This window comes from Peromyscus eremicus, chromosome 23, assembly GCF_949786415.1.
Source record: "Peromyscus eremicus chromosome 23, PerEre_H2_v1, whole genome shotgun sequence".
NCBI classification, from domain to species: domain Eukaryota; kingdom Metazoa; phylum Chordata; class Mammalia; order Rodentia; family Cricetidae; genus Peromyscus; species Peromyscus eremicus.
This window is the reverse complement of record NC_081438.1, coordinates 27,213,873-27,239,607: the sequence shown is the minus strand read 5'-3', so window position 1 is coordinate 27,239,607 and position 25,735 is coordinate 27,213,873. Positions and strand designations below refer to the sequence as shown.

Here is a 25,735-nt window from a genome sequence, read left to right as displayed (position 1 = left end):
TTCAATTCCCAGCCCCCACATAGTGGTTAACAACCATCTGTAACTCCAATTCAGGGGCTCAGATGCCCTTTTCTGACCTTGGCAGACACCAAGCACACAAATGGTGTACATACATAACATTCAGATAAAATGCTCACAAAGGCAATGAATAGATCTAATTAATTTTTTCATAAAAAAGAAAAAAGTTATGGAGCATTATTGCACTATTACATTAATAAGATGTAGCAACTCTATAAGCAGTAATGTATAGTAAACAGCTCCCCTTAATCTGAAGATGGAATGAGATGAACATTATTTTCAACAATTCTACCCCAATCAATAGATAAGAGAAATCCAGGAAGTTACTTTCTGATAAGTCAAGCTGCTGCTCCCTGTTTGAGATGAATTTGCTTCTTCTACAATAACAAATATTAAGAAACTGGCCCAGAGAGAGGAAAAAACTAGTTAATAAATACGCAAAATATCAACTTGCACTTGTGAGAGTGTGAAGGCAGAGCTGATGATATGAAGTCTTTCATCATTTTCCACTTTATATTTCTGAGGCAGGGTCTCTCAGTGAACCTGGAGCTTGCCATTTCAGAGAGACTAGTTGGTCAACAAGCCCCCAGGATCCAACTGTGCCACCTCCCAGTGCTGAGGTCACAGACCCACACCACCACGTCAGGGATCCTCTACTTGTAAGGTAGGTATTTACTTGCTGAGTTATCTCCCCAGTCTCCATTTGAGGTTTTAATTTCTCTTTTCTCTCATAGGAAAAGGAGAGAGGGAGGGAAATTAAAAAAAAAAAAAAAAAAAAGATAGACAGTCCCAGCTGGAAAGACAGTTCTGAGGATAAGAGCAGATGCTTGTTGCTCTTCCAGAGAACCCAAGTTCAGTTCTCAACATCCATGTTGGGTGGCTCACAACTGCCTATAATCACAGCTCCCGGGGATCTGGCACCCTCTTCCAGCCTATTCAGGCATTCATACATATGTGGTTTACACACATACTTACTTATAAAATAAAATAAACTTGCTGGGCGGTGGTGGCGCACGCCTTTAATCCCAGCACTCAGGAGGCAGAGCCAGGTGAATCTCTGTGAGTTCGAGGCCAGCCTGGGCTACCAAGTGAGTTCCAGGAAAGGCGCAAAGCTACACAGAGAAACCCTGTCTTGAAAAACCAAAAAAAAAAATAAAATAAAATAAAAATAAATAAATAAATAAATAAAATAAAATAAACTTCTTGGATTTCTCCACAGATTTTAAGAGTATAAGAGACAAAATCTGGTATGTTGAGCATGATGACACAAACCTCTAATCAGGATGAGAAATTCAAGGCCAGCATGGGCTACACAAGACCATACCTCAGTAAACAAAAAAAAAGCAAGGAGGGGACTCATAAGACACCACCCCTCTACAAAGATCCGAAGGCAGCACTAGTTGCTGAGGAGAGAAACATTTTCAAGGTGAAGCCACTGGTAAGATGGAAATGAGAGGTTAGTTGGGGTGGATATGATCGAAATATATTATACAAATGGTAAATTTATCATAATGAAACCATTATTATAAATAACATACTCATAAACTTAAAAATATGTTTACAAATATTTTAATTTAGTGCTGTCAATATTTGTCAAAAAGCATTAATTATCCACCTTATGATGTCCCCCTCCTGAATATGCAATTATTCCCTCTTTATATTGATTCTCCATTACTTAAGGAAAAGCAAACTCTTCAGTATTGTCTATTATCATAAATTCCAAGAGTTTCTAAAATTCAAAAAGACTCTATTTAATACCAGCACTCATGAGGTTAAGGCAGGATTTAGAATTCAAATTTGAGGGCTACATTGCAAGACTCCGCTGTTAAAAAGGACTAATTTTAACCTCCTTTAAGCTGGGATAGTGAGTCATGTCTGAATTCCATCTCTAGGGATACTGAGGCAGGGGGGTGAGTTCTAGTTTGAGACCTACAGAAAATCCCTGCCAAAAAAAGAAAAAGGAAAAACCTTTAAATTTAAAAACCTAAAAATTTAAAAATCTCATTTAAGGCTGTAGAGATGGCTCAGAGGTTAAGAGCACTGGCTGCTCTTCCAGAGGTCCTGAGTTCAATTCCCAGTAACTCACAACTGTCTGGATCTGGTGCCCTCTCCTGGTGTGCAGGCAGCACACTGTATATAGAGGGAAAATCTCATTTAAGACAGTCAGTGGCTGGTGGCTGTAATCCCAGCACTTAAGAGACTGATGAAGTCGATTGCTGCAACTTTGAGTCCAGTCTGGGCTACAAGTGACTTTGAGACAAGACCCTGTCTCTGAAAATAAATAAATAATAAATAGATAAATCAATAAATGCTGGGGAGATGGCTTGGTGGGCAGGAGTACTTGCTGCCAAGCCTAATGACCTGAGATGGTGGTGGTGGTGGGGAAAGTTTGTCCTCTGGCCTCCACATGGTCTATGACACGTGCACACACGAACACACAAACACACCCCACACAACAAATAAACAGGTAAGGGTAATAAAACTTTAAGATAAAAAATTTCATTTCCGCCGGGCGGTGGTGGCGCACGCCTTTAATCCCAGCACTCAGGAGGCAGAGACAGGTGGATCTCTGTGAGTTCGAGGCCAGCCTGGGCTACCAAGTGAGTTCCAGGAAAAGGCGCAAAGCTACACAGAGAAACCCTGTCTCGAAAAACCAAAAAAAAAAAAAAAAAAAAATTTCATTTCCTTTAAGATGGAGTTAATGCCCGGCCGCAGTGGCGCATGCCTTTAATCCCAGCACTCGGGAGGCAGAGGCAGGTGGATCTCTGTGAGTTCGAGGCCAGCCTGGTCTACAGAGCGGGATCCAGGACAGGCACCAAAAACTACACAGAAAAACCCTGTCTCGAAAAACCACACACACAAAAAAAAAGGATGGAGTTACTGGCCTTTGGATGTAAATGTCCAACAGCCTATGACTTCCTGCTTACTCTCATGACTTTTTTTAAGTTCCCTTTGTGAGCACGCATACAAGCTCGGCAAACCTTTCAACATCTAACAAGAAAAGAAAGACCAGGAGTATCTGCCTTGACTTACTTCCAGAAGTAATTAACCAAATTAAACTTTCCATAGAAATTTACAAATCAAATCCATGGTAAAGTGTATTATTTCGGGGGAGGGGGGAGGGGGCGGGGGAAGGAGAAGGCGGGCCGTGGTGGCACACGCCTTTAACCCCAGCACTCAGGAAGCAGAGGCAGGCGGACCTCTGTGAGTTCGAGGCCAGCCTGGTCTACAGAGTGAGTTCTAGGACAGCCAGGGATACACAGAGAAACCTTGTCTGCGGAGGGGGAGGGAGGGGGCGAGGATGTGGTCACTTGTGAACAAAACAGTTTCTTTCGCCACAGCTGATGTTATTTCTCTTCTTGACATCAGTCTCGGGACAGCCTCCATCGTGTCCGTCCCTGACCCTGTCCCAGAACCTCAGGCTAGCCCTCAGGGATGTCCTCACTGCAAGGCGCACGTGTCCTATGCCTTCACGGAGCGCGCCCCCTTTCGGCTTACAAGCTACCACGATGCGGGGCCACTGCCTGGGCGGTGGGGCACATCTGTAATCCCAGAGGCAGAGGCAGGCGGATCTCTGGAGTTCGAGGCCAGCCTGGGCTACAGAGCGAGCTCCAGGACAGCCAGGGCTACACAGAGAAACCATGTCTCAAAAAAAAGATGCGGGGCTTAAATACCCACCCCCACGGAGAAAACCCCAAAATAAAAACTTCTTCACCAGCTCTCTCTGGGACTGCCATTAAAAACGGGGTCCCGCCGGGCGGTGGTGGCGCACGCCTTTAACCCCAGCACTCGGGAGGCAGAGGCAGGTGGATCTCTGTGAGTTCGAGACCAGCCTGGGCTACCAAGTGAGCTCCAGGAAAGGCGCAAAGCTACACAGAGAAACCCTGTCTCGAAAAACAAACAAACAAACAAAAAAAAAAAAAAAAAAAAAAAAAAAAAAAAAAACGGGGTCCCGCGCAGTCCAACCACCCTCGCCTCCCCCAAAGCGTCAAGCAGCGCTTTGCTATTCCCTCTCCCTGACCAAGAGCCCCCACCATGACCGCCTCTTCCCCTCAGCTCCCGCTCCGCCTCTTTTCCCGCCACCATACTCGGTTACTTTTGTTGCGAGTGATTTGAAGAGGAGCGACTCGGAGGGGAAAGGCGTAGGGTCGGCTGTGGCGCTGAGGAGAAAAGTTCTCCTCAGCCGACAGGGACCGGGACTCCCCGCACCTAACACCTTCCTCTGCAGCTGGATAAAAGCCAACTACCTTCCGGGGCGACGAGGACCTAAAGACGAGGCGCAGCCTACGCTGTCGCAGCCATTCCGCACAGCCTTTCCACCTCGACCTACTTTTCCCGCCACCGAGACGAGGCGCGAGGACGCGGACAAATTCCGCCCCCCCAGCGGCGTGCGCTCAGAGGTAGTGCGCATGCGCAGCTGGAAGCCGCTTTGCGTTTGCGCGGCTAGAGTTGTACCGCCATCTTCCAAACTAAGGCCTGGTGAAACTACAAGTCCCATAATCCTCGCGGGTGCCGGTTTTTTTTTTCCAATAGGCTGCGGAGCGCCTGAGGCACTTCGTTCTCGTATCTCTGCTTCAAATCGCCTTCTCCTTCCTGTTTTCATGCTATAACCCTTCTCTTTTCGTTTCCCTCACGCTTTTATGTTTTGTTTGAGACTATCTTGAGCTCCACTCCTGCCTCTAGAGTGCTCTGACAGCCTGTTGGCAGGGAACCTCCGCCAGCCATCACTCTGGGGACTCGAATCAGTGCTCCCCACTGACCGGAGCAGGGGGGAAAGCGAGTCGTTACCCTTTCCCGCCCACGCTCGCTTGTGTGTAACGTGGAGCAGAGCTGCAGCTTCAGTGCTGCGGGATCAACACCCGCGATGGCGCTGGCGCCGACAACGCCACTGGGGACTGATACGCAGGCGCCGCACTATGGCGGAGGCGTCCGCGTCCAGACGTAGGTGTAGGGCAGGGGGAAGGCGTGGTTCTCTAGGTGTTCGCAGTTGGGGAAAGGAGGAGGGTCGCGAGGACGGCTGCGCCTCTTCGGGGGAAGAGGAACTTGGACCACGTCGGGTGTTTTAGTGCTCTTTTTTAATTGTTTTCAATTCAGAAACTATCTTGAATGATGTATTGCATTTTATTGATAACAGTTCTTGAGACAGCGTGCTTAATTCCTCGCCTACTTTATCCTTCTCCCCCTACGACTCCCATTAAGTCCTCCTAATTCTAATTAGATGGGCGGAAGGAAGAGGGAAGAGCTCATGAATAACTCACGCCCCGCCCCTTTCGCTGGGAAACGCGCACACCCCTTGGAATCGTGCTGACGCACGCTGCGTGGATCTAACCCGAGGAAGCGACGTCACACTCCCCGCCCCCAGGGCTGAAGGGGCGGGGCGTCACCTCCAGCACGTGTCGCTCCTTCTACCCGCGCAAGCCCGAAAGGGTTGTGCGCAGGCGCTCTCGGGGAGGGGCGGGGATGGGGGAGGAAGGAGGCGGGGCAGGGAGGTTGTTGGGTTTAGAGCCGGGCGGAGACCGCGGAGACTCATTCCTCAGGAACAAGGGTCGGGTGTCAAGGAGACCTTCTCACACCGGCTCCCGTTCCCCGCCCACGGTGGGTGGGATCGCACGGCAGAGACAAAGGATATCAGTAGGGCTTGGACTTAGCGGCGAAGGGAAGTGGGGTGTCCGTGGGGGGCGGTGGGCGTCTCGGGCTGGGGGAGGGCGAGGCTCTCGGCGAGGGGAGGGGGGCTGCATTTAAACTCTGGGAGCCGTTAAGTTGGTTCGCACTCCCGATGCGCGCGCAGCCCGGGCGGTGGCGGAGTGCGCATGCGTGGCTGCTGGGCGAGCGGAACGCGCGCCCGTCGTGCGCGCTCGCGGCGGAGTGGTAGTGGCGGCGGAGACGCGGGTGGCGGCGCACGCGCAGTGGCTCCCTCGGCTTGTCCGGGTCTCGCGGGCATCTTGTTTTGGTCTCGCGGGCGAGTGGGGCGCGCTTGGTGTGCCGCGGGCGGGAGGTGGAGGCGCTGGGGCGCGAGGCGGAGCTGCGCGCGCACTCGGGGAAGGGGAGGGAGGGAGGGAGGCGGTCTTAGGAAGGGCTGCAGGGGGCTTCCCCCTTGATCTCTTCTCGGTACCTTCGCTTGGGAAGGGGAAATTAAACGGGGCGAGGAGATGATCGAGATGGCGGCGGAGAAGGAGCCCTTTCTGGTGCCGGCCCCGCCGCCGCCGCTCAAAGATGAGTCGGGCGGAGGGGGCGGCCCCGAGGTGCGATCGCACCGGGAGGCTGCCTCCGGGGAGCTCCGCGACGGGACGGAACGCGGGCCGGGCCCACGCGCGCCCTCGGCCGGGGCCGCAGCCGGCGGAGGGGGCGGCCCCCAGGCACAGGCGCACGGGGAGCCCCACGGGCGAGCCACTGCTCCTGCGGACGTGGGGGAGGAGCGCCGGGGAGGGGGCGGGACGGACCTCGGTCCCCCGGCCCCTCCTCGACCTCGCAATGGCTACCAGCCCCACCGACCCCCCGGGGGTGGCGGGGGCAAAAGAAGAAATAGCTGTAATGTAGGGGGAGGGAGCGGCGGAGGCTTCAAGCATCCGGCCTTCAAGAGGCGCCGGCGGGTGAACTCGGACTGCGACTCAGTGTTACCCTCCAATTTTCTTCTGGGGGGCAATATATTTGATCCACTGAACCTGAATAGCCTCCTGGATGAGGAAGTAAGTCGAGCGCTCAATGCGGAGACCCCAAAGTCATCCCCACTTCCGGCCAAGGGGCGAGACCCTGTGGAGATCCTCATCCCCAAAGATATCACTGACCCGCTCAGTCTCAACACTTGCACTGATGAGGCCCATGTAGTTCTTGCCTCGCCACTCAAGATTGGTCGCAAGCGCCATAGACACCGGGGACCGCACCACCAGCAGCAGCAGCAGCAGCAGCAGGCATCTGGAGGGAACGATAGCCACGCCGTGCTGCCCACTGACCCTCTCACCCCCTCACTCCACGGGGAGGGTGCCACGCAGCAGCCCAGGGGCCAGAACCGAGATGCCCCGCAACCTTATGAACTCAACACAGCCATCAACTGCAGGGATGAAGTTGTGTCTCCCCTTCCCTCTGCCCTGCAGGGCTCCTCAGGCTCCCTTTCTGCCCCTCCAGCTGCCTCAGTTACCTCTGCACCTTCATCTTCCTCCTCCCGACATCGCAAACGCCGCAGGACTTCCAGCAAGTCGGAGGCAGGGGCTAGGGGTGGAAGCCAGGGTTCCAAGGAAAAGGGCAGAGGGAGTGGGGGAGGCCGTCATCACCACCCACTGCCTGCCACTGGCTTCAAAAGGCAACAGCGAAAGTTCCAGTATGGGAACTACTGCAAGTACTATGGCTATCGCAATCCTTCCTGCGAGGACGTGCGCCTTAGGGTATTGAAGCCCGAGTGGTTTCAAGGCCGGGACGTCCTAGATCTGGGCTGCAATGTTGGCCATCTGACCCTAAGTATTGCCTGCAAGTGGGGCCCAGCCCGTATGGTGGGACTGGACATTGACCCACGGCTTATCCACTCTGCTCGCCAAAATATCCGACACTACCTGTCTGAGGAGCTTCGTCTCCAAGCCCAGACTTCTGAGGGTGACCCAGGGACAGAGGGGGAGGAAGGGACTACCACTGTCCGAAAAAGGAGCTGCTTCCCAGCCTCACTGACAGCCAGCCGGGGTCCCATCGCTGCACCCCAAGTGCCCTTGGATGGAGCAGACACATCTGTCTTCCCCAACAATGTCGTCTTCGTCACGGTAAGAGAGTCCAAAGGCTCTTGGAATAGGGTCCAAGTGTGAAGATGAGATTAAATAGGAATGTGTTGGGGGGAAGGTCATGACCTAGAGGTGTATCCCTGCATCTGTTCCTCCTTACAAGAACATCTGGAGAGAACAGTCTGGATTGGCCAGAGAATCTCTACTGGGTGTGTTGTCTCCTCCTGTAACCTGAGAAGTGGGATCTCTACCTTCAGGCTCTAACATTTGGTCTTTTCTCATAACTACAAGGATCTCGTCCCTGATACGGGGGCTGACTTGTCCTGCTTCCAGTGGGGACTATAATCCAGACCCTTGGGGGTAACCTTTACTGCTCTGCCCAGATGGAACTTTGCCCTCAAATCTCCTGAGGGAGCATGAGGTTGGGTGTCTGGGGGAGGGGGAGACTGGTGGCACTCCACTATGTGTAGTTTGGGGCCTTTGATAGGGACCTTGTTTGCATCAGCTGCTTTTCGTTTCCCTGGATACAGCACAGACTGTTGAAGTTACTGGTCAGGAACCCAATAGGCTTGGCTTTCCGTCTTCTCCGTGCTGCCTCTGAATAGCAGGAGAGGGGCAGTGAGGAGAGAGTTCCCAGCCTGACAGAACATATGTCCCCTCTCCACCAGCTTCGTCCATTGAGCAGTTGTTAGGCCATCCAGAGGAATGTTTGCCCATGGCTTAGCCTGAAAAAAAGTCTTCGGGGAGTGGTGATGAAATTACCTTCCAAAGGTTTCCTAAGGTTTTTCATTTCATTGGAGAAAGAATAGGCCTGAAATGCTACCAGACCTAATGGGAAGAGCCTATATGGAAGGGCCTTGGTCTTTAGAACCACTGCCTTTGTATATGAGGTCCCCTGGGCTGGGGTAAGCACAGGCTGGGGCCTCGGGAGCATTCCAGTATTCTCCAGTTGTCCCTCAGATAATTGGTTCAGTTTACATCTGCACAGGCTCCCGTTTAGGTTTGTTTGGTTTAGCACGGGAGGAAGCAGAGGCAGGAAAGGGAGAAGAGAGAACATGAGGCCGAAAGAAAGCGCTATCTATCGGGAGGAGCCTCCGAGAAGGCCACCCAGGCCGAGTGAGGTTGTGTGTAGGACTTGGTCTCGGAGTCTGCAGGTGGTTGTGGGGCCAGTGGGCTTCTCACCCTCTTTCTGACCTCTTTCCCTCTTCTGGCCCTCAGGGTAACTATGTCCTGGACCGAGATGAGCTGGTGGATGCCCAAAGACCTGAGTATGATGTGGTGCTCTGCCTCAGCCTCACCAAGTGGGTGCACCTGAACTGGGGTGACGAGGGGCTGAAGCGCATGTTCCGCCGGATCTACCGCCATCTGCGCCCTGGGGGAATTCTGGTCCTGGAGCCCCAACCATGGTCCTCCTACTGCAGGAGAAAATCTCTGACGGTGAGTTGGGTTTCTGTAGAGATGGGGATAATCATCTTTTTATTTCACTGGGGACTAAACTCCAGACTTCACAAATGGCAGGGAAGGTGTCCTACCAGTGAGCTATAGCCCCAGCCTGTTTGTTTTGGGTGTTTTCCCCCTCCCCCATTTATTTTTATTTATTTATTTGGTTTTTCAAGACAGGGTTTCTCTGTGTAACAGTCCTGGCTGTCCTAGAACTCGATTTGTAGACCAGGCTGGCCTGGAACTCACAGAGATCCACCTGCCTCTGCTTCCTGAGTTCTGGGATATCAAAGGCATACGCTACTACCAACCACCTAGTCAGCCCTTTTTTTATTTCGAGACTGGCTAAGCTGCTAGCCTGAACTGGCTCCGTAGTGCAGGCTGGTCTTGAACTCTTCATCCTCCTGCTTCAGCCTTCTAAGTACCTGAGATGACTGGCTTGTACCACCATACCCAGCTCAGACTTTGTGAGCAAAGAGAAAACGGTGTCTGTCATTCTTGGCCAGGGAAAGGGATGATGAGCTGAAGTGACCCCCCCCCCCCCTTCCCCTGTTTCTCCAGGAAACAATCTATAAGAACTACTTTCGAATCCAGCTGAAGCCAGAACAGTTCAGTTCCTACCTGACATCTCCAGAGGTGGGCTTCTCCAGCTATGAGCTTGTGGCCACACCGAGTAACACCTCCAGAGGTAAGAGTGGATTGCTTTGTCACTGGGAGGAATGGGTCCTGGTTGAGGGTACTGGCCCTGTGAGAAATCTCAAGGTCCTACCCACCTGTCTTCTGTGTGCTCTTCTTTTTAGGCTTCCAGCGTCCTGTGTACTTGTTCCACAAGGCCCGTTCCCCCAGCCACTAAGTGGCCTTCTGAACAGAAGGTGTGAAGAGGCTGCCCTTGCTGCTCCTGAGGACCTGGGGGAAGAGGAAATTATCCCAAGGTCTTTCCTGTCTAACTCCAAAAAGTTTCCTTTCTTGGATCTGTAAAGAGAGCTTTTCTTAAGTTGCTTCTCCCAAGTTTTCTCCCTGACACCTCTGGCACTTGAGTAAGCCCAGCTGTGCTGGAATTACATCAGCTTCCTCTCCCAGCCTGCTGGGCTGGATGGCATGGACTGTTTGCTGACTGTCCTCCTAGGGCATGGGAAGGGAGAATGTCAAATTCTCTAGGCCCTTCCTCCTGTTCTCCAAAGGAGATTCCCGCTTCTCGGCCTTTGTTCCTAGCTGCACTTAAGTGGACCATGTATGGACTAAGGGTGTTAGAGGGGAAGTTTGGTAAGGAGACACACAGGTACTGTGAAAATCCTTCCTTCTGCTGTCCCCCGGTGGGAGAGGGAGCTGGGTTTGGAATGTGAGAACAGCACAATAAACTTGATAACTAGGGCAGTGGCCCCTGCACCTGTGTCTGGCACTTTCTAGTGGGATGGTACCTCTTAATAGGAATATGTGGTGTCTGCCCATCCCAGAGTCTCAGGAGGCTGGGTTTTGCTGGTTGTTGCACATTGGCCCTTTATCCCAGGACTTGGGAGGAGACAGACAGGCTGATCTCTTGAGGTTTGAGGCCAGCCTGGGTGGGCTGCATAGTGAGACAGTATCTCATGGGTGGAAGACTGTTAGTACCTGTCTTAGTTAAGGTTACTACTGCTGTGATGAGCAAAGATCTGACATCTCAGTTCATCATCAAAGGAAGTCAGGACAGGAACTCAAGTAGGGGAGCGCAGGGACCTGAAGGCAGGAGCTGATGCCATGGAAGGGTGCTGCTTACTGACTTGATCCTCATAGCTTGCTTAGCCTTTCTTATGGACCACAGGACCACCAGCCCAGGGATTGCCCCTTCCACAATGGGCCAAGGCCCTATCCTCATCAATCAACTAAGAAAACATCCTTACTGACTTGCCTACAGCCTGGTCCTTAGACACTACCCAGGAAAGGGGAGCGGGGGTAATGCAAATTTTGGTGTGTAGCTTGAGTCCCACTTACCTTCCTCCAAAAGAAACCCCAGGCAAGTGTTTGTGTATGGGAGTGTGAGGTGGAAGGCTAACTTTGGAGGGCTTGGCAGTGGGGTTAGGTGGAGCCCAGAGCCAATAACCTGCTCTAGGACCCATGATGGTTTGCACAGTGAAGGTCTTCATTGGTTTGTCAAGGATTGCTGGAACCTTGAACATTGAACACTGAGCACTCTGTTAGTCACACACAAAACGGGCAATACTCAAATGAAACAGGGAAAGTCTCCTTTCAAGCAGTTATTTAATGTTAATACCCACATTTGGGTAAATACTTTTTGAACAGAAGTTTTTTTGTTTGGTTGGTTTTTGGTTTTTCAAGACAGGGTTTCTCTGTGTAGCTTTGTGCCTTTTCCTGGAACTCACTTGGTAGCCCAGGCTGGCCTCGAACTCACAGAGATCCGCCTGGCTCTGCCTCCTGAGTGCTGGAATTAAAGGCGTGCGCCACCACCGCCCAGCTAGAACAGAAGTATTTGAATAGCCAGGTATACTGGTGCATGCCTTTAATCCTAGCACTTGGGAAGCAGAGGCAGGCAAATTGGAGTTCAAGACCAGACCAGCCTATATGAGTTCCAAGACAACCAGAGCTATATAGATTAAAACATTAAAGTTGTTCTTACAAATGGGGCAGAGTGAGGGTGCATTTTTTTTCCCTATGGTGGTTTTTGAGACAGTATCCCCTAACTTAGGTTGACCAGGAACTCCCAACCCTCCTGTCTACCTCACAAGTGATCATCGCCACACTTAGCCAAAGTGGAAATCTAAAGCATTCTGACTATTGCCTGTGCATACACTTACACACACACACACACACACACTCTGGGGATTAAAGTTGGGGCTTTGTACATGCTTAACCAGATACTACCACTGAGCTGAACCTACCTAGCCTGAAACCACATTAAAAGAAATAACTTGCATAGTTCAGACTCCTTGAACACAGGATCCTTCTGCCTTGGCCTCCCAAGTCCTGGGATATGGCACCATAATGTAAGGCTAAGTCTGAAATTCTAACCAAAACAAAGGTGATTTAAGTGGAAAGGAAAATCTGACCCCACACTTAGACGGTGGCTTTCCACTTGCCATCATGGGGGGAGGGAAGAAAATTTATACCTACAGGCAGCTTCCCACGAGGAGCTAAGTTGTTTTTAAAAAAAGAAAAAAAAAAACTTTATTCTGTGAGGAAACAGTTTTAACGAAAGTACAGACTGGCAATACGGGGAGTTGTGGAGGCTACGCTTCCCAGCGCCTCAGCATCCGATGCATGAGAAAGGTATCTTCTGAAGGGCGGGGCCGGGCTTGAAGCCTTAACGGGGGCAGCCCGTCCACTGTCAAGTGCGGAGATTCGTAACAGAGAGAGTCTGGGTTGCACAGCATGGTCATGTCTGGCCCCTGCCCGAGCACCTCCTGTGGGGAAGGTGAGGCCCAATGCAAGGTTACATTCCAGATGGAGGAAGAGAGCCCGGGGGGAGGAAGCCAGGTCCCCGATCCCTTCCTTCACCTTCGGGGGCGGGGCTCGGGGCTGCGGCGGCAGCATCGCCAGCTTCTCCCTCAGCGCCGCGTTCAGAACCTGCTCCTCTGGCACCTGCAGACTCACTAGGTCTCGGTAGAGTCGCTTAGAGCGCGGCACGTTCAACCCTGCGAGCGCAGGAAAGGCGAGGGTGAGCAGCGCCCTTCCCCCAGACCACCGCGCCGGGGCGGGCGCCTGTCCCCCTCACCCTCCGCCACCGTCTCCTCCAGGACGCAGCGGGTCTGGAACGACTTCCTCAGCTGCTCCTCCACCGCCTTCGAGGCATCGAACTGGCCGCTGGCGACGGCGGCGCGCGCATGCTGCAGCTCCAGACTCAAAGCCAGGCTGCTCTGCAGGGCCGGCGCCTCCAGCTCGTGCGGCGCCGCGGGATCGTCGTCGCTCGGTGCACCGGGCGCGAGCAGCGGCTCGGACCGCACCGGGGAGGACGGCGCCAGGTGAAAACGAACCTGGGAGCAGAGGGCGGAACCGTGAGCGGCGGAGTCCCGGACGCTAGGCGAGCAGGGGGCCGGGGCTTCGCCGCTGCTCACCTGCCGCCCCCTCCGGCCGCCGCCCCGACGCCCCTTCCGCCGTCCCGGGCTGTCGCCCCGCCGCTCCGGACTCTCGGGCAACGGGCTCGGGCTCAGGCTCAAGTCCAAGCCCGGCTCGGGCTCGGGCTCTGGGGCTCGCGGCTCCGGGGCTCGCGGCTCCGGGGCTGGCCCCGGGGCCTCCACGGCCTCTTCGCCCTCCATAGACTCCAACTCGGACGCCTCGTAGCCCATCATCTCGCAGGCGCTGCCGGGGTCCGGGCTTTGGGGACGCGTCCTCGCCTCTTCGCTCCCACCTCTCGGGGGGCTACCACTACCGGAAACCGTTAGCCCTTACCCACCGATGTACAACAAGCCCGCCGCGGCACTCCATTGGCGCTCCTGCGCGTCATTCCCATCGCTCCACCCTCCAGCTTCCGGGCGGGCGCACTTCCGCCCTCACAAACTGACTTCGCCCTTAAGGCGGGGCGTTAGCGCGCCGGTGCGTAGATGCCCTACGGATCCCCTGCAAGACTACTTGTCCTTTCGGGAACGTGGATGTGGCGTCCTTACCTGTCAAAATCGTCTTCGCATTTGTTCTGGGATTAGAGTGTTTGTCCTCTTTCACTGAAACAAAATGGTCAGTGCCCTCGCATCTAGACGTCCTGCGCGGTGCCCCCGGAGCGTTCTAAAGGTTTCGGTCACTTCAGAACGTCGATCAAAGCTTCCCTGTACGTGGAAGCGGGCTCGTTGCAAAGTCCCTGAATTCTTGTATTTGAGTAGGAAATACTATAGGAATTTACGGAATATTACCTTAATTTTAAGTGCACATCCTGGGGGCCGAAAAGATGGCTCCGAGGTTAAGGGAGCTTGCCACCAAGCCTGACGATCTGAGCTCAATTCCAAAGTCACCCGGGATGGAACGAGAGACCTGACTCCCACAAGTTGTCCTCTGACCTCTGCACTTAAGCACACACTAGTAAAATTTACATCCCAATCCTCCCACACACAAAAGGCCTTAAAAGCAATGACAGCTTGGGAGTTGGAAGCAGAAACGGATCAGGAGGAATTCAGGGCCAGTCTTGGCTACATAGGGACTTGGTGGACACCTTGGGCTATGAGAGACCCGGTTAACTAAAACCCAAAATTGTGACCTCTATATCCTTGGGCAATTGAAAACTTGTACACACATGTTTGCCTCACCTTTACTCGTAGCCCCAAACTAGTAATGTCCTTCAACAGATAAAGGGCTAAAAGGTACATAAATATCATAAAATAATATTGAGCAATAATGGGAGACAAATTATTGATACAGTGCAGCAGCTGGAGTAGGTGATACCTTTTGCCAGTCTGCAAAGGGTAGACAACGTCTAGTTTCTTTTACACATTTCAGAAACAATAGAAGTTTAGCCCGGTGTGGTGGCACAAGCCTGAAATACCAGTATTTGGGAGGCAGAACAGGAGGATCAGGAATTCAAGGTCATCCTTAGCTACATAAGGAGTCTGAGGTAAGTCTGAGCTTAAAAAAAAAAAGCTAAGGTGAGAAAGTAGGTAGGAGAGTAGAAACCTTTCTGTATTAATTTTTTGTTTTTGTTTGTTTGTTTGTTCATTTGAGACAGGGTCTCACTATGCATCTCTTGCTGTCCTAAAACTCACTCTGTAGACCAGGATGGCCTCAAACTCACAGAGACCCTCCTGCCTCTATTTCCTGAGTGCTGGAATTAAAGGCATGCACCACCATGCCTGGAGAAAATATGACTTTTTTTTTTTAATTTTCACATTTTATTCTCATGAGCTGGAGAAAGGAACTGCCAGTTACAACATCGCCTGGTTCTGTGGTTCTTCAACAAGAAAACAACCAAGCTGCTGTTTATCTTCATCAAGGACCTAGATGGTCATAAGTTGAACACTTGCTGAAGGCTGCATCTCTTGGGGCAGTGACAGGAAGCAAGTGTAGAATGACTCAGAGAATTCGTGTTAAAGGGTTCCTCAAGGATCTTCCATAAAGACCATGAGTAATGGGCCCCACTGCAGCGCCCTAGAAGCAACAGGAATGCCATAATCCAGAGCGTGGCACACAGGAGCTGGCAGGAACGCTGGAGGTGGAGCGATCGTGGGAGGTGGCTCATGGGTCGAGTGCTTGCCGCACAAGCTTTAGAATCTGAGTTCAGAGCCAGAGGCAAGTGGATCTCTGTGAGTTTGAGGATAGCTTCCTCTATAGATTGAGTTCCAGGACAGCCAGGGTTACACAGAGAACACCCCCCCCCCCAAAAAAAAAGGGAATCTGAGTTTCGATTCCCAGCATCTATGGAAAAGCCAGGTGTGATATCTGTAACCCCAGTGCTGAATGGAGAAGACAGGCGAATCCCAGGGGCTCACTGACCAGCCAGCCTGCCCAAAACATTGGGTTCCAGGCTCACATTGAGTCCCTGTCTTAACAAATAAGATGTGCAGTGACGTGATAGAGAAAGACATCTGATGCTTATCTCTACACACACACACACACACACACACACACACACACACTAAAAGAAAAACAGTAGCTAATGCTGATGATTGTGAAAGCAGACTGATTGGTACATGTTGTATACATTTGAATAATTCTGTGACTAAAGGGTCCCCTCCCCTCTTAACACAAAACATAGCTCACACCTGAAAGGTAATAAGATGATTTATTCTGAAACCAAAAGAAGTGACCATGGTCCAGAATCAGATTTAAGTTACCCCAAATGCCACGGCCCAATGTGGTAACAGTGTCATCAAGGTTTACATTAACAAAGGACAAAGAAAGTCATAAGTCAAGGTATTTCTCAAATACCTGGGTGGGAACATCAGGTAGGCGGGACACAGGAAAGAGAGGCCATCTCTGCCATAGAGCTCAGATGCTAGCCAAGAACGTTCTTAGCCTTTGGGTTGGTGGAAGTTGTTTGTACCTTTCTAAAAAGATTGTACCTGATAGTCTCAAGGATGTTAGGTCAAACACAAGAGGTGGGCAATAAATGACTTATTAGGAGGGCTCAAGATAGATAGATAGAGAGATAGAGAGATAGATAGATAGATAGATAGATAATGATAGATAGATAGATGATAGATAGATAGATAGATAGATAGATGATAGAGATAGATATATACATGTATTGTAGTATGTATGTATATGTACATATTATAGATATATAATGAATTTCATTTTCCACATTTTTTAAAAAAGAAAACTCAACGAGCGGCTGACAAGATTGCTCAGTGAGTAAAGGTGCTTGCTGCTGCCAAGACTGACAACCTGACACACACATACGGGTCATAGCATGAGCCAGCCCACACCCACATCTAAGAATAAATAAGTCAGATTAAAATTTAAAAGGGGGGCGGTGATGTAGCCCAGTGCAGAGCACTTTCCCAATACAAAAAAGAAAAGATGGCACCGGGGTGCATCCCCCCCCCCCCCCGTCTCCCTCCCCACTCCATTCCTGACACTCAGACATTACTCTCCTCCCTGCATGCCCTTTGCAACATCCGCTTCCCATTTCCTTGTTTCTGCATCAGATGAAAGGGGTGTCAAGAATTCTGACAGACAAAAGACCACCATGTGTTTGGGGGAAGGGGTGTCTCCAAAGACAAGGTTCCCTGTCTGTCCAGACTCCAGACAGTACCTCCTAATCTTGCACAGACCCCTTCCAAGATAACCCAGGCTCCAGCTGGAGGCCCAGCTTTGTGCAATGGGGAAAGAAGATAGGCCCGGAAATGTGCCCCCCACAAGGTCGTAACCCCATAAGGCATGCCTCTACTGCTTATCCACACCTGCTGTCTGTGGAAGTGTGGGAATGAGATGGGCCACTCACAGAGGGGCCATGGGGGGAGGGCAGAATGTGAGCATTCGTGCATGTAATCCCAGACAGGGAGACTGAGGCGGGAAGATCACAAATCCAAGGCTAGCCTGGGCTATAAGAGAAACTCTGTCGGAGGGTGGAATGTAGCTCAATTGGTAGAGTGCTTGCCTAGAATGCATGAGTCTCTGGGTTCCGTTCCCAGCATCTCACAAAACCAAGTGTGGTAGTGCATGCCTGTAATCTTAGCACCCCAGAGGTGGAGGCAGTAGATTTAGTGATTGACAGTACCCCGTGCTACATAGGAAATTCTAGGCCAACCTGGATACATGAGACCTTGTGTTAAGAAAGAAAGAAAGAAAGAAAGAAAGAAAGAAAGAAAGAAAGAAAGAAAGAAAGAAAGAAAGAAAGAAAGAAAGAGAGAGAGAGAAAAAGAAAGAAAGAAAGAAAGGGGGCTAGAGAGATGGCTCAGAGGTTAAGAGCACTGGCTGTTCTTCCAGAGGTCCTGAGTTCAATTCCCAGCAACCACATGGTGGCTCACAACCATCTGTAATGAGATCTGTTGCCCACTTCTGGTCTGCAGGCATTCATGCAGGCAGAACACTGCATACATAATAAATAAAGTTCAGACATGGAACACACTTGTAATCCCAGTCCTGGGGAGGTAGACACAAGAGGATCCCTGGGACGTGCTGGCCATTAGCCCTGCCTGCTTGGCAAGCTCCAGGCCAGTGAACAGCCTCTAAGTGATGAAAGTCACAGTTGTCCTCTGGCCTCACTCACCCACGTACTCCAGCACATGCACCCACACATGTGTGCACACACAAAGAGAGCACAGGCATGGAACAGGAGGCCCTGGAAGCTCCCGGGATTAAAATAATCCGTTGCTTGAATCTGTGTTTTCTTTGAGTTGCTTGACACAGGAGACAACTGTTAGAAGTCACAGAGCAATGCCAATGCGGCGTGCACCACTATGCCCAGTTTAATGAAGCACTAGGGATAGATGCCGCGGTTTTGTGCATGCTACGCAAGCACTCTGCCAACGGAGCCACATCCCCCGACCCAGCCTTGAACTTCTTTTTTTTTTTTTTTTTTTTTAAAGATTTATTTATTATATATACACAGTATTCTGCTTGCATGTATGCCTGCATGCCAGAAGAGGGCACCAGATCTCATTATAGATGGTTGTGAGCCATCATGTGGTTGCTGGGAATTGAACTCTAGATCTCTGGAAGAGCAGCCTGTGCTCTTAACCTCTGAGCCATCTCTCCAGCCCCAGCCTTGAACTTCTGATCCTCCTGTTTCTACCTCCCCAATGTTGGCAATACAGGCATGTTTTACCATGTTGTATCATTCTGGAGACAGAACCTAGGCCTTATGCATGCAAGGCAGGCACTCCACCAATGGAGCCCCGTCTTCACCCTCTTCTTTTTCTGTTGTTTGTTTTGTTTGTTTTTCAAGACAGAGTTTCTCTGTGTAGCCCTGGTTGTCTTGGAACTTGATCTGTAGACCAGGCTGGCCTTGAACTCACAGAGATCCACCTGCCTCTACCTCCCCAACGCTGGGATTAAAGGTGTGTGTGCCACCACTACCCGGCTTGGCTCATTTTTTTTTAAAGACTTATTTTTCTATTTCATTTTATGATATGCCTGTGTGCCTGTGCCTGAGTGTATGTATACACACCGTATACCTACTGATGCCTTTCAGGGCCAAGAAAGAGCCTCAGATTCCCTGGAACGGGATTGCTGGCAGTTGTGAGCTGGCTGATGTGGGTGCTGGGAATTGAACTTGCGTCCTCTGCAAGAGGGGCAAGTGGTCCTAACCACTGGGCCATCTCTCCAGCCCTTTCTCTTTCTCCTTACCTCTTCCATAATGACATCATTTCCTCCAGACAGCTGTTGGAACATGAGACTCACACACCCTGTGAAGATTTACTTTCTCTACTCCTGGCTTATTCAGCATTATTTTAGGCCTTGAAGAGAGTCGTCATCTTCAATAAATCATAACCGCAAATCCTTTTTTCCCTTTCGACACAAGGTCTATATAGCAAGCTGGCTTTGAACTCACTATGTAGCCAACAGTAACTTTGAACGCCTCATCCTCCTATGTCCACCTCTAAATTGCTGGGATTCCAAGTGTGTGCCGTCATGTTCTGTGGTGTGGGGGATGAAACTCAGGACCTCAAGCACGCTAGGTGAGGCACTTGATCAATGGAACCACATCCTCAGCTTTCCGCCATGATCCTTTTAGTAACAACGAATATATGGAGTCATCGCAATGTATATCCTCTGATCCTTCAGGCAACTTCATGATACAGATTATAACTCCTATGCCCATTTTATACATGAGAAAACTGAGGCTCTGAACAGTTAACTAATACACCACACATCCAGGAAGTATTGCTTTTAACCACTTCCGGGGCCCTTGGTTTTGTCAGTGTCTCCTGTAGGACTGATCTTAAACTTTCTAGTATGGCCTTGAGCTCCTGATCTTTCTGCCTCTACCTCCAAAACATTCTGAAATTACAGGTTTGTGCTACCATGCCCAACTCAGGGGGACAGTTTTCAACACAGGATGGGAGGATTAGGTCAGACATTTAGAAACAATGAGCCCAGGACACAATGATTAATAGCAAGTGTTGGTCTAAAGTGGATGAGTTAGTTGCTGGGCTGAAGAAATGTCATATAGAAGTTTTTGTATAAGGCTGTGACAGCTTGTTTGCAAGCTTGTGGTTCTCACTTTAAAAACTGGGGGTGAAGCCAGGCAGTGGTGATGCACACCTTTAATCCGAACACTTGGGAGGCAGAGGCAGAAGGATCTCTGTGAGTTCGAGGCCAGCCTGGTCTACAAAGTGAGTTCTGGGACAGTCAGGACTGTTAAACAGAGAAACCCTGTCTCAAAAAATCCCCCAAAAAATTGGGGGTGAAGCCAGGCATGATGGAGCACACCTTTAATCTCAGCACTTGGGAGACAGAGGCAGGTGGATCTCTGAGTGCAGGGTCAGCCTGGTCTACAGAGTTAGTTAGTTCTAGGACAGCCAGGGCTACACAAAAACAAACCAAAAAAATTGAACGTAGCCGGGCGGTGGTGGCGCACGCCTTTAATCCCAGCACTCGGGAGGCAGAGCCAGGCGGATCTCTGTGAGTTCGAGGCCAGCCTGGGCTACCAAGTGAGTTCCAGGAAAGGCGCAAAGCTACACAGAGAAACCCTGTCTCGAAAAACCAAAAAAAAAAAAAAAAAAAAAAAAAATTGAACGTGAGACAGACAGGGTCTCACCATGTTTTTCTGGCTGGTCTGGAACTCTTTTTGTAGACCAGACCGGCCTCTGTTTTAAATTTTAATTGTGTGTGTGTGTGTGTGTGTGTGTGTGTGTGTGTGTGTGTGTGTGACAGGACAACTTGTAGGACTTGGTTCTCTCCTTTCACCATATGGGTAGATCAAACTCAGATCAAACATGGGCTGCCAGTCTTTGTGGCAAGCGCCTTTATCTGCTGAGCCATCTCACCATCCCGAGCCTGTGGTTCTAACAGGGTCTCTGGTGATAATTACTATCAGGAGCCACACAATAACCCTCCATTCATAGCCTCCCAACTTTCTCATCACCTCCCCGCACCCCGAACATCCTGCTACATAGCTCACACTGGCCTTAAACTTGTGACTTGTATTCCTTCTCTTTCAACCTTCTGATGGTTGTTGGCCTTAGAAGTGGTTGCCACCACACCCACTTCTTTCTTTTTTTTAAGAATACATCAAAGTTTTTATTTTCCTTTTTTTAAAAAAAAAAAATTTCAGATTGCCTCTACATGACAAAGACTTGAAAAGTGGTTAAAGAATATGAAGTGAGCTTCTTGGTTCTTGTGCAGTGACCGTTTTGCTTCTGACTCTTTTGACATCAGATGGTGTGTATCTGTTTTTTAAAGCACACTGCAATCCCAACAATATCGTCTTTGCCTGAAGACTGTCAGGTCTTGAAGTAGTGGAGAGGGAATAATGCTGAGTAGGGTGACACATTGCAGGGACAGTTTCCAAGGCCACACCCACTTCTATTTACTGTCCTCAGTGTGTATTTGTGTGTGTGCAAGCAGGTGCACACATGTGCATGTGCCTGTGTATGTGTGTGTGTGTGTGTGTGTGTGAGCAAGTGCACCTGTGTGTGTATCGCCCATGCTTGCACATGCATATTTCTGAGGGTGGAGGCCAGAGCCAGCCCCGGGTGTCATTCCCCAGGAGGTACCCTTCACTATTTATTTATTTAGACAGGGTCTCTCACTGGAAACTCACCAATTGAGCTAGGCTGGCATAGCAAGCCCTGGAGATACTCCTGTCTCCATTTCCCCTGCAAAGGTATTACAAGCAAGTGCTACCCACTCATGGCTTTTTGCTTGTTGCTGTTATTATGTTTTTTTTTTGGGGGGGGGTTGTTGTTGTTGTTAAACAGGATTTCTAGGACAAACTCATGTCTGTCCACCTTTCCTTTTTTTTGGCTACAGCTGACACCAGTGACTCCATTTTGTGTCTGGAAAATCTAATTTCAGATATGTTGTGTTCCATGAAAAACTAGAGCCCAATCTGGGGTGACTCTAAGGTGGGCCTCTGTGTTTGTTTGTTTGTTTGTTTGTTGAGACAGTGTTTCTCTGGTAGCCCTGGCTGTCCTGGAACTCGATCTGTAGACCAGGCTGGTCTTGAACTCAGTGATCCACCTGCCTCTGCCTCCTGAGTGCTGGGATTAAAGGTGTGGTGTGCACCACCATGCCTCTGAGTTGGGTTTCTCTTCATCACTGGATCATGTGGTTTGGGAGAGTCCATAAAGAAGAAATAGCACCCAGATCTGAGAGAAGGACTTTAATTTTTAAAAAGCATTTAATTTTATTTTTATTTTATGTACATAAGTATCTTGCCAGGAGGTATGCATGTACACCAGGTGCCCTAAGAGGACAAAATATAGTGTCAGACCCCCTGAAACTGGAGTTACAGTTGGTTGTGAGCGGCCATGTAAGTGCTGGGAAATGAACCTGTGACCTCTGCAAGAGTAGATGATGCTCCTAACTGTGGAGCCCAAGATTTTAGTTTTTTAATGAGACAAAGTCCTGCTCTGTACCCCAGGCTGGCCTTAAACTTACCAAATAGCCCAGCCCAGCCTTGAACTTGCAATCTTCCTGTTTCAGCCTCTCAAATGCTGGAAAAACGGGCAGTGGCCACCATAGCGGGTTGGACAGGAAGATATTTTGGACAAAGATACTCTTTGGATATTTTTCCCCCTAAGGATGACAGAAAGCCACTGAAAGATTTAAGCCCACAAGGATGTCCAACCTGCAGTCTAACATGCCAGATGCATTTCAAGACAGCCATGAAATGTGGCTCAACACATTTGTAGACAACATATCAGAAAGTCAAAAGGTTGGCCATACCTGTCCAAGCAGAGGACAGCAAACCTTAAAGAAGAAACAACGGAAAGGAATTGAAACTTTTAGGTGTAGTGGTACACGTCAGTAGTCCCTGAAGTTGGAACACTGAAGAGGCCTGTGAGTTTGAATCCAGCCTGGGATACATGGGGAGACCGCGTCTGAAAAAGAATGGGGAAGCCGAGTGGCAGTGGCGCACGCCTTTAGTCCCAGCACTCGGGAGGCAGAGGCAGGTGGATCTTTGTGAGTTCGAGGCCAGCCTGGTCTACAGAGCGAGATCCAGGACAGGCGCAAAGCTACACAGAGAAACCCTGTCTCGAAAAATCAAAAAAAAAAAAAAAAAAAGCAGGCATGGTAACACATGCCTGTAAGCCCAGCACTTGGGAGGCGGAGGCAGGAGGATGGGGAGTTCAAGGTCATCCTCAGCTTCATAGGGAGTTCAAGGCCAGCCTGGGCTACAAGAGACCTGATCTCAAAAACACACACATGAAACTTTAAATTTTAAAAAGAAAGCGGAAGAATGGGGAGGGGGTCAGGGAGGAGGGTCAGAAAAGGTAGCTTTCTTTCTATCTCTGCGCTTAGGAGACCCAGCATGTTCTCCCTCCTGTTGACGCTTCTCTGATAGCTCACGCTCTTTCTCTATGGCTCTGAGCCGGAAGGGGTCAGAATGGAGGCCAACCCGAGAAAAAGCAAGTTCTACCCACTGGACCCATCCATACCCACCTCCGTTGATTTCACAAGTCTCTCTGGCCCTGCTTGGCCAAGCTCAGACAGGACTAGGCAAGGAGCCCCGTGAGATGGACAGGAGGCTCCCAAGGCTGCCGGCCGAGCACACCTTCCTTCATCTGCCTCCCACTCTTGATGCTGAAGGACAAGTGAGGATGATATTCCTTTCCATTAGCCCACAGCCTGTGGCCCAAACCCAGTTCTCGGGCCTGTAGTTACCTGCAAGGTTATTTACCGGTGACGGTGTGGGCCTACCTGTTTGGCCATACTGGACCCTCTGTGTGGACTCTGAAACTCCCTCTGTTTCTCTCTCTCCTTTCCCCCCCTTTTCTGGCTTTTCCCCCTTGCCTCAGCCTCTGGAAGAGCTGGCGTTACATGAGCTACCAACCAAGCTCAGGTAGCCAGGGCATTTCAGGTGACCCAGAGGTTGGAGTAGTACTCTATGTGAGATCCAGGATCAGCCACGATGTCTTACAGACAGAGTCTTCTTCACTGGGGAACCCAGGTCTCAAGAGTGGAGGGTCCAGGGACTGAGGATGTAGTCCGGTTGGTAAAATGTTTGTCCTGGCATGCACAAAGCCCTGATTTTGATCCCCAGCATCACATTAAACCACAACAAACAAACAAAAATAACAGACATGTGGACTCTTACAGGCTCAGGAAGAAGTTCAAGGTGATCCTTGTTTACATAGTGAGTTTGAGGCCAGCCTGGGCTACTGAGTAAGTTCAAAGCCAGCCTGAGCAATTTAGTGAGACCCTGACTCAAAATAAAATGTAAAAGGAGAACCAGGTATATAATCTCTATGATCCCACCACTAAGAAGGCTAGGGCAAAAGGATTGAGAGCTCTAGGCTAGCTTGAGCTACATAGTGAGACTATGTCTTCTAAAAAGTATGGGGGCCGGGTGGTGGCATGCGCCTTTAATCCCAGCACTTGGGAGGCAGAGCCAGGCGGATCTCTGTGAGTTCGAGGCCAGCCTGGTCTACAGAGCGAGTTCCAGGACAGGCTCCAAAGCTACACAGAGAAACCCTGTCTCGAAAAACCAAATTAATTAATTAATTAATTAATTAAAATAAATAAAGTATGGGGCTGGAGAGATAACTCAATAGTCAACAGCATGAACTGCTCTTCTAGAGGACCTGGATTTGGGTCCCAGCCCTCGTGTAGCAGCTCACAACCATCTGTAACTCCGATCCAGGTACCAGGCATGCAGATGGTGCACAGACGAAAACAGGCAAAACACCTTTATACTTAGTACAAACATTTTTTAAGAAGTATGTGTGTACTGGGGCGGCTGGGGAGACAGTTCAGTCAGGGGGGTAAAGGGCTGGCTGTGCAATCATGAAGACCTAAGTTCAATCCCCAGCACCCACATAAAAAGCTAGGTGTGGTGGCATACATTTGTAATCCTCGTGCTGGGCAAGCAAAGACAGGTGGATCCCTTGCAGGCCAGCCTCGCAAAATTGGCAAGCCCCAAGTCCCGGAGAAAAACCCTGGCTTGAAAAAAAGAACAAGGTGGGGAGTGGCTGAGGATGATACCAGAGACTGACTACTGCCTCTGCATGCACACATATGCCCATGTTCCTGAACATTCGCGTGCACACCCACACACACACATTGTGGGAGGAGGGGTTAGAGAACTTGGGAGTGTGGCTCAGTGGTAAAGCTGAGTGGCGGATGCTTGCCTAGCATGCATCAAGTGCGGAGTTTGAGCCCAAGCACTACAAATGCATAGTGCACCAGTGCGTAGAGCATTGGTTCTCCACCTTCCTAATGCTGCAACCCTTTAATACAGTTCCTCATGTTGTGGTGACCCCCCTTTAATGCAGTTCCTCATGTGGTGACCCCCCCCTTTAATACAGTTCTTCATGTGGTGACCCCCCCTTTAATACAGTTCCTCATGTTGTGGTGACCCCCCCTTTAATACAGTTCCTCATGTTGTGGTGACCCCCTTTAATACAGTTCCTCATGTTGTTGTAACCCCCCCACCATAAAATTATTTTTGTTGCTGCTTCATAACTGTAACTTTGCTACTGTTATGAATTGTGATGTAAATACCTGGTATGCAGGAGATCTGATATGCAGCCCCAGGGAAAGGGTTATTGGACACCACCTCCCAAAGGAGTCGAGACCCACAGGATGAGAACCGCTGGGGTAGAGCCTGAGTTTTCCAGTGAGTTGATTCTATCAAACTGTCCTTGTATGCTGCTCTTTACTCTTCCCACGCTGTGCAGTGCCCAATGTGCAACTCACAAGTGTGTGTGTGTGTGTGTGTGTGTACAGATGTGTATTCACATGTGTGAAGGCCAGAGGATGATGTCTTCCTCCACTGCTCTCCACATTACACTTTTTTAAATTGCGTGTGCATGAGCACGTGTGTGTGTGTGTGTGTGTGTGTGTGTGTGTGTGTGTTAGCATGCACAAACCTCTATGTGTATGTGTAGATATTAGTGTGCACAAACCATGAGTATATGGGAGTCAGAGGACAGCAAGCAGAGTGAGGGATGGGGCAGAACTGTGACCCCAGGATGCCATCTCTTATTGCCTCATGTACTCACAACCTCCCTCTCCATTACTATGCACCCCCTCCACAGCATAGCCCC

General features: G+C 50.2%; 3 protein-coding genes across 6 annotated transcripts in view; 1 reads left to right on the top strand and 2 right to left on the bottom strand.

Annotated features, from left to right (window-relative positions):
* The window catches only part of Zcwpw1 (zinc finger CW-type and PWWP domain containing 1), a 32,994-nt gene extending 28,548 nt beyond the window's left edge, over positions 1 to 4,446 (bottom strand). For 2 of the 4 annotated variants that reach the window (XM_059249845.1, XM_059249844.1), the window contains exon 1: positions 4,266 to 4,446. The gene's annotated coding sequence lies outside the window, so the exon portion shown is untranslated. The remainder of the gene's footprint in view (positions 1 to 4,265) is intronic. The other 2 variants (XM_059249846.1, XM_059249843.1) reach the window with 1 other exon arrangement.
* A 1,055-nt stretch (positions 4,447 to 5,501) lies between these two features.
* On the top strand, positions 5,502 to 10,547 carry Mepce (methylphosphate capping enzyme). The gene is made up of 4 exons (XM_059249842.1): positions 5,502 to 7,763; positions 8,940 to 9,158; positions 9,723 to 9,849; positions 9,962 to 10,547. Exons 1-4 carry the CDS (start codon positions 6,168 to 6,170, stop codon positions 10,012 to 10,014), a joined length of 1,995 nt encoding a protein of 664 aa, XP_059105825.1. The 5' UTR covers positions 5,502 to 6,167; the 3' UTR covers positions 10,015 to 10,547.
* A 1,757-nt stretch (positions 10,548 to 12,304) lies between these two features.
* Positions 12,305 to 13,642, bottom strand: Ppp1r35 (protein phosphatase 1 regulatory subunit 35). Its single transcript, XM_059249072.1, has 4 exons — positions 13,208 to 13,642; positions 12,868 to 13,126; positions 12,651 to 12,787; positions 12,305 to 12,556 (listed from the first exon to the last, which is right to left on the bottom strand). The coding sequence occupies exons 1-4, from the start codon at positions 13,439 to 13,441 to the stop codon at positions 12,383 to 12,385; spliced, it is 804 nt and encodes a 267-aa protein (XP_059105055.1). The 5' UTR covers positions 13,442 to 13,642; the 3' UTR covers positions 12,305 to 12,382.
* Positions 13,643 to 25,735: the final 12,093 nt, after the last annotated feature.

Coding starts and splice junctions, on each gene's coding strand:
- Mepce (XM_059249842.1), top strand. CDS start 6,168: ATGATCGAGATGGCGGCGGAGAAGGAGCCCTTTCTGGTGCCGGCCCCG. Junction 7,764..8,939: donor ACAATGTCGTCTTCGTCACG/GTAAGAGAGTCC, acceptor TCTGGCCCTCAG/GGTAACTATGTCCTGGACCG. Junction 9,850..9,961: donor ACCGAGTAACACCTCCAGAG/GTAAGAGTGGAT, acceptor TCTTCTTTTTAG/GCTTCCAGCGTCCTGTGTAC.
- Ppp1r35 (XM_059249072.1), bottom strand. CDS start 13,441: ATGATGGGCTACGAGGCGTCCGAGTTGGAGTCTATGGAGGGCGAAGAG. Junction 13,127..13,207: donor GCGGCCGGAGGGGGCGGCAG/GTGAGCAGCGGC, acceptor CTCTGCTCCCAG/GTTCGTTTTCACCTGGCGCC. Junction 12,557..12,650: donor CCCGAGCCCCGCCCCCGAAG/GTGAAGGAAGGG, acceptor CCTTCCCCACAG/GAGGTGCTCGGGCAGGGGCC.